At 49.0% G+C, this 22946-nt stretch overlaps 1 protein-coding gene across 1 annotated transcript in view; it reads left to right on the top strand.

Moving 5' to 3' along the window:
* Positions 1-22946, top strand: part of LOC119171524 (atrial natriuretic peptide receptor 1-like) — a 642832-nt gene that overhangs the window by 56778 nt on the left and 563108 nt on the right. The window contains exon 2 of the mRNA XM_075892142.1: positions 21532-21646. Within this exon, the coding sequence (XP_075748257.1) occupies positions 21532-21646 (115 nt within the window). The remainder of the gene's footprint in view (positions 1-21531; positions 21647-22946) is intronic.

Raw genomic sequence — 22946 nt, 5'->3', positions numbered from 1 at the left:
TTTGCACGACATCGAGAATGCTCGGACACGTGAAAATAGCGTCACTTTAATGTTTGGCGCACAAGGAAGAGACGAACGGTGCGAAACAAATATATACTAAATCTTAGTGGTGAGTTGTGGGGACTGAACCGAAGCCTGACTAGGCAAAAAGTGGCGCTCTCGATAAAGGTCTCCTGCCGCTTGCACAAATGCTTGGCGTCAACTAAACAAATGCTGAATTACTTCGGCCAACTATTGTAGCACTAGGTGGCGATTAATTAGCTGGCGCTAGAGGGTGCCACCACCTACGCTCGCAGTGTCAAAGAGGGTGAGGTTGCCGGTAGTGCCTACTTTAATAGCTTTCAGTTATAAGAGCTGTGTCCGGCTTCTCGCCGACTGCGTGGCAGAGAACGCTTTCCAGAACATCACGTGGTTTAGAGGGAGCCATCAATGGTGCAACCTCTCAGCGCTGATTGAAATGAAAGCGCAAGTGCGGCACGGCACGGCGAAGTAGGATGGAAGAATGCTGCTTGCATCAGCGCCTTCGACAGCCCAGGATTCAACTGGCGGCGCGCGTTTCAATGACAAGCCGAAGCGGCAAATTGATGCACGTGTTGAAAAATGCTCACAATATCTCACACGATCATGACACATACTGCTATTTCAAAGACATTCAGCTCACGTAATCAAGCATCAGTGAGTGTCGTGCACAAATGAGTTGTGCGAGCGTAAACAAGCTTGATCAACCACGACTCGTTTATTAAACAACACTCATGCGTGAGACCCAAGGCAAACAATTAGGAGACTCGCATATTTCTGTGAATGTACGGTGATATTGTGATTAAGCTGGTTAGACTGCGCTAATTGGCCGCCTTTACCGTGCGCACACGCGCTGATTGAGCCCTGTACGCACTGAGGTGTTGGCCTGTGCCAAGCAGCAAAGTGCGCAGAAAAGCTTGCATACTTGACCTCACTATCTTTAACCAAAGCCAGCAAGCAAACAGCCAAAGATACTCCAGTGCTTTTCTTTTGTATGTATTCAAATAAGCGTTCAGTTCGTGGCTAGGTCGAACTTACGGAAAGTGTTTTCGTCAAATATTCAGGAAAGCAGTGTACAGTCAATGGCAAAGCAAATACATTACCGCAGTACCAGTACATACGCTTAAACGAGCTACAGCACAAAGCAGATAGAATACTTCACCTTTGTGGTATCGCTAATGAGTACGCGACTCCTCTCTGCAATCTTTCATGTCTTCGTCCACTTTTCAATTAGCATTCTGCTTCATCCTCATTCGCCTGCTCATCCACATCTATTTCTTCTTTTCACTTAGATAGCAACAGGACTGACCTTCGGGCCCCCTACGCCCTCCTGGCGCCTTTCCACGATGCTACAACAGAGCCATTTTAGGTCTCCCTGCAGATTATCGTATTCACTTTCGGCTCTCCTGATGATATCTTGGCTCATTAAGGGCCTCCCGAGAAAGCATGTCCCCGACCTATACGGCTGTTCTCTCCCACGCATTACGAGCTGCGCCGCTGAGGCGAGAACAGAAAAAGACAAACAAGAGGCGTGACAAAGAAAGCAATCTTCGGGGAGTGCTAGAAATGCGCACTCGTTTCGGCCGCTCGTATGTGGCTCCCCTGAAGACCCCACCGGGAGAAGACACTCGAAACGTGTCTGCCTGGACGCGAGAAGAGCAGCGTTGATTCAGCCTGGGAGGACGCTGCTGCAGTGCATGCGAGCCGATCGATTCACGCGCTGCCTTCCTTTTCGCCCAGACACTTACCCACAAATCAATGTCCTCGACAGTTCCCTCGATTCATGCCTCTGTGTACCCTTCTTTACTCCCCAGGCCTCGACCCGGAACACACGGTGCGTCACACGTTTTCTTGGACGTTCCCTGACAGTCTCACTATTCAGAGTCATTTTTCTTCTCTTAAGGGAGCTCTTTTTTTTTCGTGTTTGTATTTGCGATCGAATGAACTACCTGGCACTCAAGTAGCATGCTACAACAGTGTTCCTAATCCGCTTCGCTGTTCGCCGTTGCAAATTGATAAAATATGGATAAGGACAACTCACGAATATCGAACAATGGGGTGTGCGGGATTAGGTCTTGGTTATATTGAACTCGCTGTATGGCAGTTGGTGAAGCTATAAAACGAAATATATATATATATATATATATATATATATATATATATATATATATATATATATATATATATATATATATATATATATGAAATATAACAGACAGTAATGCCAAGGAATGTACAGGGGAAGTTATTAGAACCAATGGAATGTAAATAAGAAGAAAGAAAGGAAAGCGGATGAAAAAATTACCAGCTGTGAGCAGGAATCGAACTTACGACCTTCGAATAACGCGTTCGATGCTCTAACCACTGAGCTATCACAGCGGCCGTCCCTCCATCCACTTTTTGGGGTTTATATGTGAATTTAGAAGCAGGAGTGACAGTCAGCGCCATCTATAAGCCAAACAACGAGTGTGAAAACACTCTTATTCGCATGTTTGGCGTCACGTAGCACGTGAACTTATTATGAGCGGGCAGCTGATTAATTGTCCCTCTTATACAACCTAAACACACCAAGTCTGCCAGTACGAGACCCTCGTTCAATGAAATAAGGGAGATAAGTGTATACCTAAGAAGTGATTCCTGCTCACAGCTGGTAATTTTTTCATCCACTTTTCTTTCTTCTTTCTTTTTATTTACATTCCATTGGTTCTAATAACTTTCCCTGTACATTCCTTGGCATTACTGTCTGTTATATCTCATTAATATTGTGTTAAAATACGGAAATACGAGCCCTTAGGTGTACACTTCTCTCCCTTATTTCATTGAACGATGGTCTCGTACTGGCAGACTTGATGTGTTTAGGTTGTATAAGAGGGACAATTAATCAGCTGCCCGCTCATAATAAGTTCACGTGCTACGTGACGCCAAACATGCGAATAAGAGAAGAGTGTTTTCACACTCGTTGTTTGGCTTATAGATGGCGCTGACTGTCACTCCTGCTTCTAAATTCACATATAAACCCCAAAAAGTGGATGGAGGGACGGCCGCTGTGATAGCTCAGTGGTTAGAGCATCGAACGCGTTATTCGAAGGTCGTAGGTTCGATTCCTGCTCACAGCTGGTAATTTTTTCATCCACTTTTCTTTCTTCTTCCTTCTTATTTACATTCCATTGGCTCTAATAACTTCCCCAGTACATTGCTTGGCATTACTGTCTGTTATACCTCATTAATATTGTGTTAAAACACGGAAATACGAGCCCTTCGGCAGTGCCTCCTGCGCCGCGCGGCACAACAGCCAGCCCCACACAGAAGTGGCAGCCATCCTGCGGCTCACGGAAGTGACTTCACTTTAAAAATTATTACCTAAAGCTATTTAAATGTATAAATTATTAATGTGTAATGCGTTAACACTACAAAAATTTTATTCAGGAAGTGTTTAACGAGTCAATCAGCCTATATTTGTTAATTAAACACATACTACAATAATTTAAATACAGGGGGCGCCATGGGCTCTGCGGCTGCGAAAGGTAAACAGTGCGAGATGGGAGCTGCCTGCAATGTGTGTAGGTAGTGAAAACTCCGACAAAATCGTGGCCATGGCCTAGGCCACTCCCAAGGACGACCGGAAACCCTGTGTCGTCGCTGCTTCATGTTGATTGCTGGATGCCCAGTTGAACCTGGTTGGTTGGAGCTAGCGCGGCCGTCCACCACGCCGCAGCTTCATCTGGGTGTGCGTGCCATAAAGTTTCTCAGAATGAAGTGTGGATTATTGTTGTACGTACTGCATTTTCTAGATTGCAATGCCAAGCGTGGTATTATTGTCAAAGGTGAAAGTGTCCTTGCTGCCGAGTTTTGCTTGTCGCGAAGGGCAAGGTCGAAGATGCTTTTGCACAGTTCACGTGTGACTGACCGGACGCACATGCATGGAACCGCAGTGCGTCTGCAAAGTGTTCTTACGATGAATGAAAATAACTTTATTGTAGTGCTGTTATGAAGCCTGGGATCTCCGAAAGACAAAGCTACTGCATTGCCGGCAGTTTTGTTAATGCGAACACATACGACCGTCCTCATCCGTTGCTACGGAAATGGTGCTGTGCTGTCACAGGCCGCGCGTGTTATTCAGTAAGGAACACAAGCTGTTGTGTTGTTGGATGGGCTAACGCCATCGGCACTTGCCCTTGGGCATCGTTTGTCAAGTGCTGATCGCTTGGGGTATCACGTCAGTATTTTTAAGCGGCCTACCGGTTACCTCGTCAGGACATGGTACACTGAGCGACATAAAAAAAAATGTTTCGTGAGACTACGTCGCAGTGCGCCTTTCTGCCATAATACTTTGATAAACCGTGGAGATCAATATTTTTTACACCTGCACCGGAGAAACGAATGCAGCCTGCTGCATTTTAATTTTTCGTGTCCTTTTGCGTCTCGCTGATTAATACCACTAATTCGCGAAACACTTTATTACAATAAATATAGTCAATTCTGCGAGAGTCATCAAACATCCAATATTAAAGGGCCTGTAGACAGTACCACCACCACCAGCAAGTCAGGCTGACGGGAGGCCGATGAGGAGGCGCAAGTTATAAAACAATACATGCGCGAACAATACAGGGCTTGGCGGACACTCCAGAGTCCGCGAACACCCATTCAAGAACCACGGCACTACGCCATAAATAACACATAATTTTGTGTAGTAGGCCTGCATTCACTATGCTATCCATCATTATTTGGAGAAGCGCGTTATCCGCTGCACACTTGTTAGGAATCTTGTGCAATTTTTTTATGCAATGGCTAACGACTATGAAGAATTGTGCCTGAAGTGAGTATGTGTTACAGTTAATAGGTGATCAAGAACAAGTTTTCTAATGTGTTGGAGCATTGGACGAGTTACTCGTTACGCAATTCGCATTGTGTTGTGCCTGGCTGTTCCTTTGATGTTTTAAAGCGTTTAAAAACTCATATTGACGCAATTCCTTTCCCGACATCTAGCCTGCCGAATGCCATTTAGAAACGAGTTCGAAGTACTGGCGTGGTTCAGGGGTAGAATACTGGGTGTCACGCAGTGGACCCGGGTTCGAATCGCAATGGTGCACTTCGTTTATTTTTCTTTCGATACTAGTTACAGACACCGGTAGCGGCGGACAACTACGGCGCCGTGCGTGACCCTTGTTCTGATCACATAACAGCTTTCGCTGTGAAAAGAGAGTGAATGGGGTTCCGCAGATGGCCTACAAAGATAGATGTATCCAGTAACATGCAATTTGATTCATCGTCTTCTCGCACTTCTCTGGCAGCTCGACTGCCGAACTTGGCAGGTTATATATTGTACAGTCCTTGAAGAGTAAGAAAGCTTCAGCGAAAGTGCTCAGCAGCTGACAAGGCGGTGAAGAGAAGCGGCGTGCACGCCCTTGACGACCACATTTCACTCAAAGTAGAGCATGTTGAGAAGGCCAGCTAATGGACGAGAAGTTCAGGGTTGGAGCCAGGGCTTACTTCTGCATCGAGCAGCAGTGCTCCAGAAGCGCGACTTAGTCGTATATGCATTGAAAGTGGAACTGCCTGTCGAAGCCATCACTTGGTTAAATTATTCAGACACTAACTAAAAAAAAAAAAATCATCGCCATATCTACAGGGTTAACGATGTTAGAGGTGCACGGGACGTTTCTTGGCGAGACTGTTTCTTTAGAACGGCTTGTTACTGAGCCGGCACATAATGTTGCGGGAATAGAGGCTAGCTCGTCGGCATTTTTGACGCTATCCCATCGGTAGCCCGTCGCCTGTTTCTCCCGTTCTCATGTCCTAACATGACACTCTTTCTCGGCGATCCGTCGGCGTTAGGAGAGCGGGAGGGACGTGAACGTCTCCCACCCAAGACCGGTTCGTACAGGATGTCGATTGTGGCGCTGCACTCCAGTCTCCCGAGACGTTTTGCGTGTGCGTCTGGCGGGAGCGAGAGACGTCTCGGGACAGCTAACGGTGAGCTTCATTTTCTTTCCCGGTCGTTGGCTCGTTTTGTTCTTGGAGCTCCCACGGACTCGCCAACGGCGGCTTTCGCCCGCGTTTCATTTCGTTGCTCTTTCCGGACGCTAAGCCGAAGAGCGGTGCGGTGTGTTCGCGCGTGGTCATATCCTACGCCGACCCGTACCTCTCGGAGCCAACGCGAGCGGACTTCTCTCGAGCGATCGGGCCCTGTTGTCACTGGTCATGAGAGCACGCAGCATAGCCACGAGGACCCGTTTCCCTCAGCTGCGTGTCACCGTGAACCCATTTACCCACGGAGACATGGCACCCTTTGTGTTGTACTTTCGCTCGTGGCTTTGATAAGCCACCCTTTCTTTCCCGTCGCCTTTTTCAATGGGCACTGAACTGCGTTTTGGTGTTGCCGCAGGCAACAAAGTTTTGCGACTTGTTCGAGAGCACAGTGGCGTAGGCAGAAGGGAGGGGTGGTGCTCAAACTCGCCCTCGTGAAATTTTTTGCGCCCCCCCCCCCTTCCCTCCTTACCCACCTCTTTTTTCGTCGCTTCGCGCTGACATGATTGAGGAACCAAGCTGTGCTATTATCACAAAATCAATCCAGGGCGCTTTTACAGTGAATAATAGACAGTTATAGTATACCAGGCTTACGGGGATACTGGGCGTACCGTGATACCGGAATCAAAGTGCGCATGCGCAGATACGTACGTTACCAGTGCCGCGTACCGTACGCGCGGTATTTTTCAGATTTAAGGTTACCGTGGTAGCGTAAGTGTACGTAGTGTACATAAACATGGCGGCGCTCTCGGACGCCTGCTTCTAAGCGCAGTTGTTGAAAAATTCACCTTGTTCGCAGCAAATGACTCTTTAAACTGACTTCGCTTGCCTTCAGTTAGCTTCGATGACCGAGTATTACGGATAAGTTGCCGTAATTTTTAAGATAGCTTCCAATTTAGAATGCGTTTAGGCCTAACTACAAGATCGATGTAAACAAATCGGCAACGTAATTTTTTTCGCGTTTGGTGCGTCGTTCATATTTATTTGCTTTTATTATTAGTAGCATAAGCTTGTGACAATGCTTCGCACGGTGGCATAAGCAAGCACTCTTGTTTTATTTTCCTTTTCACTGTCTTTAACTTATTAACCAATCGATAGCTGGCGCCACCGTCTCTACTGGGGCAAGTGAACCACGTAAACGCTACCCCGCTAAGCTATAAGACGCTGTCCACAACAAATGTTTGCTGCCCGGTAACGCCCTTTCCTTAACCTCCATTATCACGTTAACCTTAAACTATAACTGTCTAATGCGTGCACACAGAAAAACATGTCGCAGTGTTTGTTAAGGCTTTGGCACTCTTATATTTTGGGCAGGAATCTCGGCCGCGAGCGTTTGAATTGGGCTTGGCGATGGGATTAATGCTGAAGTGGTGGTCATACTTGCACTTGCCGGAACAGATCTCGCCAGAGTCGATCACAACGATAATTTTCACAAGGCAGAGATTCGTTTTAATGGTAAAGGCTAGACACAGTTCGAAGGTCTGATAGGCCACGTTCACGCATATCACAGTGTGACTGTTGGTACGTGTCTAAAGTGTAGTCAAGCCAGAGAATAACATTTATATTGAACCTTCGCACGTTTTGTTAACATCTAAACATACACACACACACGCGCACACATGCACACACATACTCGCGTGCGCGCGTGCGACAGAATATTTGGTTTATCCACAAACCTCGCTTGTATGCGAGTGTACAATATATTGATACTGCAAGGGAGTTTAATAGCGACGCCAGGTAGTAGGCAGGCAGCCGGTACGGACAGAAATGCTCGAGGAGCAGTCTAGCGTCTACAGCTCGTGCACACCCTCGCGCTTCGCGCTGAGAGAGAGATGGTCCCACTAGTCAGTGCCTTGCCGATTCCCCACAACAATACATATATTTAGTATGCCCTTAGGCTAAAGGTACTCTGAAGTTTACTCAAATGACGAAGGTGCAATACATCCAATTGTGTTGACCAATCACTACCTTAGAAATGCCAACTACCACACTCATCATGTATACAGTAAGCTGATAAATAAATAGTTGTTGGTCATAAGCCTACGATGCACACAATGAAGAAACATGAATGCCCATGTTATCATTTAAAATCAGAACAATATACATTGCAACCATGATTTTTACAAGAAATGAGAGAAATAATCTCTATGCAAGCAATGTTTCACGCATCAAACAGACATGACATAGCAGAACAGTGTTGATTCTCTTTTAGGGGCAAAGCTTCTTAGGCCGTGGCGCGCCCCCTCCTCCTTGTGTAGCTTATGACTTGCTCATTAAATGGTGTGTGTGTGTGTCCTAGGTAGCATTAGTGGGTTTCACAGCATATCCATGGAGTGAATGATAGTGAGTGAGGCGATGCGTCTGTCCGTCCATCCGTGTGTCTGACCGTCCGCGCGTCTGCCCGTTCGTTCGTTCGTTCGTTCGTTCACCCGTCCGTTCCTGCTTCCGCCATCCGTCTGTGCGTCCGTACGTCCATTCGTCCGTGCTTCGATTCATTCACGCGTCTGTCCGTCCGTGCTTTCGACCATGAGTCAGTTCATCTGCCCGTGCCTCCGTGCTTCTGTCCGTCAGTCAATGCGTTCGTGCTTCTGTCCATACATGCGTCCGTCTGTCCGTAGGTCCATGCTTCCGTTTGTTCTTGCTTCCGTTTGTCCGTGCGTCCGTCAGTGCGCCCGAGGTTTGTCCGTGCTTCCGTCCGTCCGTCTGTGTCTCTGACCGTCCGTCTATTCGGACGCACGGATGCACGGATGGACGCAAGCACGGACGGAAGCAAGAGCTAATGGACAGACGGACGCACGGTCGGACGGACAGAAGCATGGACGTATGGATGGACCCTTCGCCCCACTAATCATCATTCACTCCGTGGATATGCTTCAATTGACATGAAGATGGCCACGCGTATAGAGCAGCGGTCTTGTGGTAGTCACACTCGTTGTGGCTTCTGAAATTTTCGAGCACGTGAATTTTTCGGCTGCTGTAATCTTTTCGACAGTTGTCGAGTGTGTACTGGAAGCAGCGTCGCCTTTCAAAAAATAATCATCGAGCATTAACTTACGCCATTTCGGCGTGGCCATCGAGTATCAAAGAGGGTGCAGTTGACACAGATCACGAACTATCCGCTAGTACATGTAGGCGACGCATTTCAAGACGGTGACTTTGCATTGCTACGAAGCAACGCGCTAAGCAAAGTTTGGGCAGTGACACTGAAGGCAAGAATCGAGAACGTAAGTGAGGATACATGTGGGATGGTAAAGTTCCGGCTTAAACACTAGCGCTCGTTCTCCCCTGGCGGGAAGATTCGTAGGTATACAATTCCTGTGCTTCCCTTCAGGTGCCGGTAAGGTCGCGCTCGCCCTAGAGTGCCTCGATGCTCCCTCCTCCGCTCTGAGTGAAGACAGTTGCGTCGTCTGCTATGGCGGCCACCATTAGCGCTCCCGCCGTATGCCGGTGGAGCGGCTGCGGGAAGTGGCTTACTAGCTTAACGTGGATGGTTGTTGCGCTCGGGAACGCGACATCCAGGCATATATGGCCGAAAAAAGTGCCAGGTGAGCCCTACAGATGACCGAAGACGCTGAAGGCAGCACAATGGCGGAGAAGACAGTACAAAATGTGGACGCACTCCGAGCGGGGCATGCGCATCGAGACACCCTAGCTTGCCCAGCATGGAGGAAGGAAAAAAAACTTAGGAGAGGCTCTGACGTCACTCGTTGTGAAGACGTGGTGAAGCCGGAAGTCGGTATATTGACTGCGCGAGTTCTCCTTTCTTGTTTACATCGGAATTTAAAGCAGAAGGCGCGACTCTCTCTCCGGCTCGGAAAGCACGTGGGCTGCGCAGCGCGCGTGTCGTGACGATCCGAAACTAATGGAACGGCGCTCAACACTTTGGGCCAGCGCGACACCTTTGGCGAAATCATTTCGTCCGAGCATTACCAGCGAGTAACAGCTTGCCGACAACGAAGCAAGTACAATAGAACGCGCGCTATATGCACTCACAACAGCGAGTGCTCTCACGTCATTAATTCACGCACTCTACAGACGTCACGATTGGTCGTGCGCCTTCTTCTACGGTGGCATTCCGACACGTGGCCGACGCAGCGCCCGTCCACTGTGCCCGTGTTCCGCGTGAAACTCGCCGGCGTCAGCATTCTGTGACCGTGGTGACTTTGAGCACGGTGCAAGTGACACTCTAACGTTGAGATTACAATGCTGGGGGTGAGTATAATAAGCGGAACAGAAAAGGTGTTTTATTACTCACATGCAGAGAAGAGAGAGAGAGAAGGAATGTAGGAAAGGTAGGGAGGTTAACTAGACTATGCGTCCAGTTTGCTACCCTACACATGGGGAGGGGGAGGGGGAGTAAAATGTTACTGCACACATACTAAACACGAAATTACGTACGTGCACATGGTCTTCATCGCATCTTGCTGGGCACAACAGTTTTGTCCGTTGCCACAAACAGGAGCACTGCCCAACAGTCACTGACCTGCAAGGCGTTCGGCGTCGTTCCGCTTCGTCGTGGTGTCCAACGCAATTTTGCTGAACACTTCAAATGCTTTATCCGCGTCATCCGCCGCTCGACACATGGATATGCGCTCGTTCTACGCACTGTTCAGGCCCCGCGGTGGAAAAAGGGTTTTGTAAACTTTGCTAAGGGTGCAGTAACTGCCAGGAGAACACTGCGTAACCAATAACGTGACACAGAGCACAGATATTATCCGCCACGGCTCAGCACGAGACTTGCGGAGGCACACATGCCGCCGCCAGCCGCGGCCGCTCACTGCTGGACCAGCTACACTGCGTAACACGTAACCATAGCAACGCCGCCATTGTGCCCAGTGAATATGGCCGCCATGATGTCATTTCCTCCATAACTTCTACGTAGCGCGCCGGCTGGGCATGCCCTGTCCTATCTTTCCTTCCTCCGTGTCGCCCAGTATCCTACTCTCCGTGCGAAACGTCCCGACAAGTGAGCACATGCTGACCCCAACGCTCCGCAAGACAATCGAAGAGCAAGTTTCTGACGCCCTGTCTGCCACATACAATCCTCCACCTATCTCCACCCCTCTCACTTACGTTGAGGCCGCCAGACGATCGCCGCCGTCGCTACCAACCGTCACGGATCTTGCTAGACAGCCCCGTCCCCTCTACGCAGCAAGTCCTCCTACCCGTCGCCAGCCACCTCCTGTTCGCCACCCCACACCACCATCAACAAACCCTTGGCGCACTCCAGACAATAGGCCAATTTGCTACTTCTGCCAGCTTCCTGGTCATGTAGCACGCTACTGCCGTCGTCGGGATTACAACCCAACTGCTGGTGAGGCGACTTACGACTCCTATCGTCCAGAGCCACTACAGCCGTCTTCGTTCCACCCCACGTCGTATCAGTCGCCGTCACGTCACCGCGGCTTCGACAGGAATCGGTCGCCCTCACCACGGTGCCGCTCTATTTCTCCGATGCTTCCTCGATCACCACCTGCCCAAATGGAAAACTGACCGTCGCAGTTCCCGAGGCAAGAGCTGCGCATATATCGAAACCTTGAAGGCCTCCGTTTTTACCTGCTAATGAAATAACTGTGCATATTGATGGTGTACCTGCGAAAGCGCTCGTTGATACTGGTGCTGCCGTGTCTGTGTTAAGTGGTGAACTGTGCCGCAAGTTGAAGAAGCTTACGCTGCCGCTTACCGAAGTCTCTCTCCGCATGGCCACTGCGCATCACATCCAACCTTCTGCGGCGTGCACTGCTCGACTGGTCATCCAAAATATTTTGTATGTAGTCGAATTCGTTGTGTTTTCCCCATGTTCACACGATATCATCTTAGGCTGGGACTTCCTCTGCGCTCATCATGCCGTCGTTCACTGTGCGCGTGCCGAACTAGAGTTGTCGACGATGTGTGAACTGCTCCTGTGTGAAGCGCCGACGTCTGAAGGACCTTCTTTCAAGCCGCTATCTTCCCGAGTCACCGTAGCCGCGGACACTGACATCCCTCCTCTATCCTGTGTACATGTGCCACTCTTCTGTGACGACGCACCCTCTGTCACCGCCCTCTTTATCCCTTCCGACACCTTCGGCTCTCGCAAAAGCTTCCTTCTCCCGTTCGCAGTTGTCACCATAGAAAACTTACGTGGCTCCATTTATATAACAAACTCGCTTCCTTCCCCGGCCATATTATTCCGTAGCGAACTCCTCGGTCACCTTGAGGAAATCGATTCTGTTTCATCCAGTCACCTACCTGATGACTTGTCATCATCTCACTTAAACACCATTACCTCTGATACCACCCCCACTTCATCTCCGGAGGTTTTTTCCCCATCCATTGACCCTAAACTTGCCGTTGCTCAGCACACCCAACTCCTGGCTTTACTCGATCGCTTCAACATGTCATTTGACCATAGCCAACCTTCTTTGGGTCCCACATCTGCAATCGTTCACCAAATCGACACCGGTAGCCATGCACCTTTGTACCAGCACCCATATCGAGTTTCTCACGCTGAATGCCGTGCCATTGACGATCAGGTGAACGATATGCTTCGACGTGGTGTGATAAAACCTTCAAACAGCCCTTGGGCCTCTCCGGTTGTACTGGTGAAAAAAAAAGGACAGTGGCATCAGATTTTGCGTTGATTACAGGCGTCTTAACAAGATCACCAGAAAAGGTGTTTATCCGCTGCCCAGAATCGATGACGCCCTCAATTGCTTGCAAGGAGCAGAGTTCTTTTCTTCTTTAGATCTTCGATCCGGCTACTGGCAGGTTCCTATGAATGAAGCCGACCGCTCCAAGACTGCGTTTGTAACGCCTGACGGATTGTACGAGTTTCACGTCATGCCATTCGGCCTCTGTAATGCGCCTGCCACCTTCGAGCGTCTCATGGACAACATACTTAGAGGCTTTAAATGGAACGCATGCCTGTGCTATTTGGATGACGTCGTTGTTTTTTCGAAGGACTTCAACTCCCACCTCAGCCTTCTAGCAAGCGTCCTGACTTGTCTTACGAACGCTGGACTGCAGCTGAATTTGAAGAAATGCCACTTCGCTGCCCGCCAGCTTACCATCTTAGGGCATGTTGTTAGCAAGCATGGTGTCCATCCTGATCCAGCCAGGCTTCGCGCTGTCGCCGACTTTCCTAGGCCGGCTACACTAAAAGAACTCCGCAGCTTCATCGGGCTCTGCTCATATTTTCGCCGTTTTGTGCGCAATTTCGCCACCATAATCGCACCCCCGACGCAGCTACTTGCCGACAACCAAGACCTCTCGGCGTGGTCCCCAGCATGCGACGAAGCATTCCCGTCTTTACGCCATCTTCTGACATCACCACCTATTCTACGCCACTTTGATCCAGACGTTCCAACCGAAATCCATACGGACGCTAGTGGAGTTGGCCTCGGCGCTATTCTTGCTCAGCGTAAATCTGGCTTCGATGAGTATGTTGTGTCCTACGCTAGTCGCACCCTCACTAAAGCGGAAAAGAACTATTCAGTCACCGAGAAAGAATGCCTTGCCATTGTTTGGGCAATCACAAAATTCTGACCTTACGTATAAAGCCGCCCAGTTGACGTCGTGACTGATCACCACGCATTGTGTTGGTTGTCGTCATTAAAAGACCCATCCGGTCGCCTAGCTCGCTGGGCACTACGTCTCCAAGATTACGATATTCGTGTAATTTATCGGTCAGGCCACAAGCATTCGGACGCCGACGCTCTTTCTCGCTCGCCACTTCCCCACGATTATGTTGCAGCGTCTGTTTCCAGCTGCGAATGTTCTTCACTTGAACAGGCCCACATGTCCGCTGAGCAAGGCCAGGATCCATGGATAGCGTCTCTCTTAGAATACCTGTCTCAGACGTCTCCAGGTACCGACAACCGTTTACTTCGACGAACTGCTCGCCATTTTACCATCCGTGACGGTCTTCTGTACCGGCGAAACTACTTATTTGATGGCTGCAAATGGTTGCTGGTAATACCTCGCCACCTACGTTCTGACGTCTGTGCCTCCTTCCACGTGGATCCGCAATGCGCCCACGCAGGTGTAGTGAAGACGTATGCTCGCCTACGAATTCAATATTACTGGCGCGGAATGTACCGCTTTGTTAGGCAGTACGTCCGTTCATGTTCCTTGTGCCAACGCAGGAATAGCTCCCCTAGCACATCTACAGGGCCACTCAAGCCACTGCCTTGTCCTTCTCGGCCTTTCAGCCGCATCGAAATCGACTTGTACGGTCCCCTACCATACACACCAAATGGAAACCGCTGGGTCATCATAGCCGTGGACCACCTTACACGCTACGCCGAAACTTCGGTGCTTCCCGAGGCCACTGCGCGTGAAGTCGGCCTGTTCATTCTGCACAACCTCATCCTTTGGCATGGTGCACCCCGCGAACTTCTCAGTGACCGTGGGCGTTCTTTCTTGTCGGAAGCTGCAGAAGCCCTCCTACGCGAATGCAACATCGTGCACCGAACAACGACCGCATACCACCCCCATACCAACGGGATGACCGAGCGATTTAATCGCACGCTAGGTGACATGCTCTCCATGTATGTTTCTGATGACCATACGAACTGGGACCGCATACTGCCATTCGTTACTTACGCTTACAATAGCGCAATTCAATCGACAACTGAATTTTCCCCATTCTTCTCTCTTTATGGTCGGGAACCTTCATCGTTTTTGGACACTATCCTTCTGTACCGCCCAGACCTTTCAGAAACGACAACTTTGGCCGAAGCCGCCACATATGCCGAAGAATGTCAGCAGCTAGCACGTTCGCTAACAACGCACGATCAGGAGCGCCAGAAGCACTCGCATGACCGACGTTCATCCCCTTCGTCATACGCGCCTGGGGCAATTATGTGGCTCCGCGTGCCATCGTCTGCCCCAGGCCTTTGCTCAAAGTTCTGAGACGTCCCCCGCTACGCCACCGATCGCCAAAAAGAGGGAAGAACACTCAACCCTTTTTCTATCCTGTTCCCTCTTGGCTATATGTCTCAATCAGTTTCTACATACAGGGATTCGTGCTGGGGCCGGGAAGTAAGAGACGCTACGCCCTGTTCCTGTTTACTGATTCATTTCAGTCCGTGTTTTCGGGGACGTCACAATCCCTTCATCTTGCAGAAGAATTTTCCCAGCGGGGAAATTCAAACACGAGGAGTGCGGGTGCATAACGCCTTCGGGTTGCGCAGCGAAATTGAGACATTGCGGCAGTCTTAGGAATACGATATGCGAACACAGTACACTTGTGATTCAGCCGTGGCGGTGGCGCGTCGCTGAGAGGAACCAATCTGTGATTGTCGCTGAATCATCACCCACCACGAAGCAGTTTGAATCCGTATTTCTACCGCGCACAACACACTTGAAACCTTCAGAATCACTGCAGAATTTCGTGGATGACGCGTGGACAAAACGCACACTGGTCACAGCTGCTCGTCGGATGGTTTGGCACGCAGCGTTCAGTCATGAATGCGGAATGTTCACTACCATGCGAGCACATCACACACTTCGCCTGCACTGGCCACTCTCGTCACAACCGAACAGAGGATACAGACATTTCAACACGCTTTCATCCCACACATGCACGAAATTTTAAAATCTTATCGAACATCTCAAACCAAACGAAAAGCGGGATGGTGGGAGAAAATGGGTCATACAGGCAGCAATACTGAATTACCCTCGCGTACCATTTCCTGCCCGGCCTCTGCTGCACCTGTTGGTGAAGGAAAGGGACCTTCAACGCGAATTGCGTGTTCGGATTGGCTGAGAACGTAGCGTATATGCTGTCCAATGCGGATGTGATATTGGGCGTTGTACATCAATACCGATCACGACGTCCCCTGCCTCCTAACGAGGCGCGACAATTCCGGGCGGGGAGACGCTGTGAAACCATTTCAATTTGAACTTTCTAAACTTTGTCGTTTCTTAAAACAGCCCCTTTTTCACCTTCCTTTCCGACAAGTGGCGCGATCTTGGTAACCTCACATTCACTGACTATATGTTCTTCCCCCATCATTAGGTGTTAATCGATCCCAAGTGGTACCACTCACTCAGTGATCAACATCAGATGCCGCAAACAACACAAAACCACAATAACCGAGCGAACTACCTGCCTCATTTCAAAACACAATCAACAAAATAAAACAAGTGTACAGGCCCAAGCAAAACAAAATAAAAGAAAACTTAAACTTTGACACAAGGTCTCCACTAAAGTAACAAGCACAATGACCGAACAAAAATTATAGAACATAAGATGGCGTACAACATTGCGGACTCTTATGACCCTAGCCGATCCCCGAGCGCCCAGCGTCTACCCGTATGCAGACCTCTTCCCCGACTCCGAGTCCCAGATCCTCGTTGAATGATCCGAACTTCCACCTACTCAACTCACTTGCGGAGTGGGGCATGTGCGAAGCTATCTGATAAGACCACCGCTGCTCATGGCCGGGCTTGGTGCGCTGTACATCGAGTGTGCTGCAGTTCCTTTTTGGCCCCCCAAAAACCACCCCGTTGCGATCTAGGCATTCCTCAATCTCATCTACTCTCTCTAACGTTCGGTCTACCACCGTGTCGACCAAGACTCCGACAACTGAATCCTCAGAGAACCCATTCTCATCCAACTCCATATCTGCTACTCCTACTGGTAATGCCTCATCGTCTCGTGGGACCTTCGAGGTAGAAACCGCAGCTAAACCGTCTGTATCCGCTCCAGCAACCTCGACAGCTTTTGTTTCACCCAGTGGCACCGGCGTGGGAGCGTTCTCCCCAAACACACACTCGCTCAATGGCGGAACATCCTCCTCGATCACGGAAATTACATTAACCACTTCCGCACACGGTGAACCACGACTCATTTTTACGGAGTTTGTTTCCTCGCGAATATTTACAACTGCGATTGACCTCTGTGCGTCAACGTCACGAGGAGGAGTCGCGTCTAGGTTTCCAGATTCGAATTTTCCCGCCCTCTCCTTGCCTTTGTGAATGCGGCTGCCACCCGTCGAATTCCACTTCCGTCGCTGGTAACGGTGGCATTCTCGCCGAATGTGACCAAACCTGCCACAGTTATAGCACCCGCCGGGATAAGAGAGCTGCTTCGAGAATTCCTGCCAAGTGTCACCTTTTTGCGTACTGCCAAGCTCTCCACAAGTTTTTCGAGGCGGTCAAGGCGGCTATGCACCTCATGAACATCTGTGTTCTCTTCTACGTATTGAACAGGTAACGAATGGCTCCTCGACACTTTCTCATTCTGTTCCTCCTTGACCGCTATGGCAATGGCCTCGTCAAATGTTTTTGGATCCCGAGAGAGAACAAATCTGCGGACCGGATCCCTCAGGCCTAATAAAAATTGCGAGAGTAATTGTTTGGCTAGAATTTCGCGGCGCAGTGAAGCTTTTACCGGATCCTGACTATCGGAGCTCGCCAGGGTGGCGGTCCCGAGGATGCGCAAGCGACTTGCAAATGACCGCACCTCCTCATCTGCCTTCTGCCTCGCGTTTAAAAACCTTTCAATTTTAAAGATAAGTGGCTCCGTATCGAACCTCTTGAGGGCCAAATATTTGAACTCGGAAAAGGTTGCAGCCGCAGCGACGTCATCATCCCACCACGCAAAATCGTGCGCCGCGCCTACCATCTTGCATCGTGCTATGCAGACCAGCTCACTATCGCGCCATCCACCCAAGCGACCAACCTGCTCCAAAACTTTGAAGAAGACCCCAATATCCGGATTCGTATCACCTCCCGTAAACGATGGAACCATGTCCGCTAACATTAACGCGCTCATTTCTAGTGGGCCGTCTCTGTCGGTCATCTTGGTAGCCTGCTCGTTCATTTTGCCACCTCTCCTTCCCTAGTACGAGGGTAAAATCTCGTACCGTTGCCCCAGCAGTAACCCCACCGCTGCCACCACCTGAGACGTCCCCCGCTACGCCACCGATCGCCAAAGAGAGGGAAGAACACTCAACCTTTTTTCTATCCGGTTCCCTCTTGGCTTTGTGTCTTAATCACTTTCCACATACAGGGATTCGTGCTGGGGCCGAGAAGTAAGAGACGCTACGCCCTGTTCCTGTTTACTGATTCATTTAATTTATTACTAACTGCAAACATCGTATACGCGCGTACATTAACCACTACACAAAATTATAACACATGATTTACACACTCGTGAAGTGCGACGCAGGATACATAAGGGAAACAACTTTAACAATAAAATGGTGCGACGATACAAAGTACACGCATCACGACACAAATGTTAAAGTCATCAATGAATAAAACCCCGCAATGTCTCAACAAGCCACCTCCCTTTCCGCAAAGTTAATCTAAATAAGATGCATAAAGTCCGTCTCACGAATGGTCCATGTTGACGGGGGCCTCGGAGCTGGCTGTTCGAGTCGGGGCTCAGGGCTTCTTCCTGGGTCATTGTCCGATTCGTCGGCGCCTTCATCGTCTTCGTCATCGTCGCGTTCGTAGTGTCTCTCAGTGATTTCCATCTTAGTCCTCTTTCGTAATGCTCCATTCACTCGCCTCCTATCCCTAACTTTCATTCCTCATTGTACCGTCCTTGCCCCAGTCATCATCTCATCGCCCCTCATCGCTATCTCTTCGCACCGTTATCTTCCTTTTCCATTCCGTCTCTCTACCATCTCGAGCTCATCGTATCGTATCTCTCTGACTCTCTTCGCATCGTATCTCTGACTCTCTTCGCATGGTACGAGAGAAGAAGATAAAGATTTCTTCTTATACTGCGTGTATTACAGTGGAAAAGAGTTATATTTCCTTTCGGATTCGATGTGTGAGACTCAGCCATAAAAAGAGGTTAATTTATTTGATTAAGGTCATCAATACAAGCCACATGTAGTACTCGGGAGTTCTCACTTTTACGCATTAGTATCTTTCCATCGGATACCCATGCAAACTTCCAGTTCCTCTCTCGTTTCACCTGTATGGTTTTACCCAGCAAAACTTTGTTCTCTGCACACAAATGTTCGTTGACATACACCGGCGTGTTATTTTCAAAACCAAGCATTGAAGAGTTAAGGCGGTGCTTTTTAGCTGCTCTCAGAAAGTTGTCTCTCGAAATCCGTGACACAAATCGGACGACAATATTTGGGGGCGGGCCACTTTTTGTGGGAACGCCATGCGCAGCATCAATTTATTTGCTGTAGTGTTCAATGCGCAAGCATTTGGCAATCTTCTCAATCGTGTCGAGTATGTTTTCGTTTTCCGCAAGCGGAACACCCTTCACTTCGACATTGTTCCTTCTTCCGTACTGCTTTAGTTCTGTTAGCTCTTTCCTAATTAGCTGTAACTCACTGCTTAATTTCTTATTTGTTTTCAGAATCTCAACAGTTTCTTTCTTCACTTCTGCAAGTTCTTGTCGAAGCGACTTGAGTTCCTCCTTAAATTCTTCAAAACTTGTATTAACAAAGTTCATTGACATCTTTACGGATAATAGCTCAGCTTTTATGCTATTGTTCGAAGAATCAAGTTTCTTCATTTCTAACCTGAGATCGTTCATTGCATCGGTAAATTTAGTGGTCATTTCCACTAACACTTTCACCACCTCTTTTATGCTGTTAGGGGCTTTATCACCCAAAGCCTTCGTGAAGGTCACTAACGCATCAGTGTCGGTGTCCTCCACGTCGCTCTTTCCAGCCATGGTAAATGCATAGCACAACGTTAAAATGACAACATCAATAAAGCACTAAAAACAGCGGATGGCACCAGAGCAGACCAACAGCCATTCTAGTGAAAGGCTTTAGTTCATACATAGGTAATGATACAGGATGCCTACCTGCAGCAAAAACAAGACAGCGTTAGCGAGCGTGCCCGCGCGGCTGCCGGATCTGCTCTGATGCCAGTCCAACGGTGCTGTCTTCTTTTATAAGGCCTCCGGAAACGCCCCCCTGGCTAGCCCTGGTAGGACGGTGATCCTGCCATGCGTCGAAGTGGTGGCGTCAGTCGTAGACTTGCGCAGCCGCAGTAGTATACAGCTGCCGAAGACCAAGTTAGCTTGCATACAGTTGAAGACAGTTTCCCGGGCTTTGTCTGCAGCAAAAACAGCGCGGCTGCCGGATCTGCTCTGATCCGGCAGCCGCGCGTTGAAAACTAAGAGATTTCGGTGTATACATTCTGGTGATAAATGACCCAGGAATATTATAAAACATAATAAATGCTCTACCCATTGTTTCCACTAATATAGACAAAAAAGAATGTGAACCGATGTGCTGCTTCATTGCTTGTGCCATGCGGTGAAGCGTTGCTTGGTATTTTGTGAGACAGGCGCACTGGTGCACATTTATCAGTATATTTTTTTTCAATAGGAGATTCTAAGTGTTCCAGTATAAATGGGTGCCCGTAATGTGAATAATTCCTCAATGGGTCAGATGTCTGATGAACTTAAGTAGTTCGCTTAGCCAACCTTTTCCTGAGCCAGCTGTCTCCACATAGGTTGGCATTTCAATAAATGCATGTAATTACATTTATTTGCGTTGTTTGCAGATACTTTCGAAAACAAAACAAAGTCACATTCACTTTTGAAACGACTTGGTATTGTGGGGCTGAGATGTGCTCCAGCGGCCTTCTTGTCGTTACGAAAAGCTCTGCAGCCGGCGCCAGCACACCGTGCCCATGATAGTTGTGGACCTAGCCCGTTACCAGAGTCGTGCTAAGATTGGCAACAAAGGCCAGCAGGTACACACGTGGGGTGGAGCAGACCACTTCAGGCTGTAAACAAAACTAACGACTGAATGGCTCTCACGCTTGCGCATTACATTGCCGCTATGACAGCTTGAAGCTGAAGTGATGTCCATTTCGGACTCGTCGTCACTCAACTGTGACGCGTCTGCAAGATAGTTTCAAGCGGCGTGCTTTTTCCAGTGCGCTCGTGATGTGTGCCTCCTCTTTGCTTCGTGCGTGTGTTCCTGCCGTGCTCCCAGTTTGCTGAACAATTATGAAAAAGCCATCTAAACTCTTTACACATGCAGCGGGCTTTCGGAAATACTTTTTCTACAATAATTATTCCTCGACTTGAAGCCTTAGCTATCTAGTGAGAGCTGGAATAAATGTCAGACAATTATTACTGCTAAACATTATCAGATTGTTATACGTACACCTTAGTTTGATATTTGAGTGGCAAAGGTTCTCTTGGTAAGAGAGTGTTCATGTTACTGTGACATGAACGGTGCGCACTTCTAAGTTCGTCAGACAAGCGCATTTTCGCAACGACACGCGTACATTGGTAAACGCAAATGTCTGTAAAAAAATTCTTTGTAACGAAAACGAGCAACTTCTAACTGATTATAAAAACTCAGTGGCTGAGTAACTGATAGTAAGTTCTGGGTGCATGTAAAACAAATTCAGCATGCCAAAATCGACGATTCAAAGCGCCAATGACTTGTTATATATTTGGATAGATGCAGAAGGGTTTAGGTGCATCTGGCTCTTTTTAGAAAAGAAAAACGGGACATCTAGAGATTACTATTGCTTTCTTCTTTTATATTGCAGTTATCTTGATGTGCGCCTCGCCGGACACAATAAGGGAAATAATGCTGGCCGCCCTCGAGCTCGACATGGTGGGCAGCGGAGAGTACGTCTTCTTCTCGGTAGAGCTGTTCAGCAGGTAAGACCGCAGTTATGCGAAGCGTCAGTGATATCCCATATGATGGAGTTAAGGCAAGGTTCGATTTTAAAGAAGAAAACTGTATTGAACTGAAGTTACCGTTGAATCAGCAGTGGTTGCATGTATAAGGAAACGGGGTTCGCTGCTGGAGCTCGTTCGGATGCGTCCGACACCACTCCCGTCTCGGCTCGCTCGCCGCTGCGTAGCTATGCCAGCGCCTCCTCTATTTTATCAACCCCAGCCATATGAGCCAGATTCAGCCAACTGTTCACCACCCTCTCCTTTAGCTCTTTTCTGCTCTCGCCCATCGCCTAGCCTTCGCGTGTGCTTTGCGGTCATGGTGGAGAGAGCCCGTCATACAGCGCCTCACGGCCGCTGTTGGCCGAAACATTTTTCCGATAAGTTGTGTCATTATGCACGGGGCTGCGCTTTGAAACCCTCTTGATTAAGGAGCCCGCATGACCGCCTGTTTCAGGGTAAAGACATCCCAAAATTGCCCTAAAAAGGAAATTCCGCCGAAATCAGCGGTAAATCGGGTACAGTGTTGCCAGATTCGGCCAAATTTAGCATAATTTATTTGTGCACCGCCATTTTGGGGCCAGCCGTACACCCCCCTCCCTCTCACCTACTCATGATCTGCAAGGTTAGTAGTGATTTGCAGTGAATTTTCAAAGGCCCTTTTTAGGCTAAAACCTTATTAAGGCAAAACCCTTAGACACATCAGGCGTCCAGCGTCGGCGTTAAAACGTTACATACATCAAGCTCGAAACATAACCGTCGGCGGTGTCCAGCGTCGCCGTCCGCACGTTACAGGCAAAGCTCGAAACGTAACCGTCAGTGGCGTCGTCCAGCGGCGGTGTTAACACGTTACATGCAAAGCTCGAAACGTAACCGTCGGTGGCGTCGTCCAGCGTCATCGTCAACACGTTACAAGCATCAAGCTCTAAACGTCACCGTCGGTGGTGTCCAGCGTTGCCGTCCACACGTTACAGGCAAAGCTAGAAATGACCGTCGTTGGCGCCGTCCAGCGTCGGCGTCAACGCGTTACAAGCATCAAGCTCGAAACGTAACCATCGGTGGTGTCGTGCAGCGTCGGCGTCAACACGTTACATCCATCAAGCTCGAAAGATAACCGTCGGCGGGGTCCAGCATCGCAGTCCACACGTTACAGGCAAAGCTTGAAACGTAACCGTCGGTGGCGTCGTCCAGCGGCGGCGTCAACACGTTACATGTAAAGCTCGAAACGTAACCGTTGGTGGCGTTGTCCAGCGTCGCCGTCAACACGTTACATGCATCAAGC

This window comes from Rhipicephalus microplus, chromosome 4 (genome assembly GCF_043290135.1).
Source record: "Rhipicephalus microplus isolate Deutch F79 chromosome 4, USDA_Rmic, whole genome shotgun sequence".
NCBI classification, from domain to species: Eukaryota; Metazoa; Arthropoda; class Arachnida; order Ixodida; family Ixodidae; genus Rhipicephalus; species Rhipicephalus microplus.
Note: the sequence above shows the minus strand (reverse complement) of the source record. Positions and strands in the feature narration are given on the sequence as shown.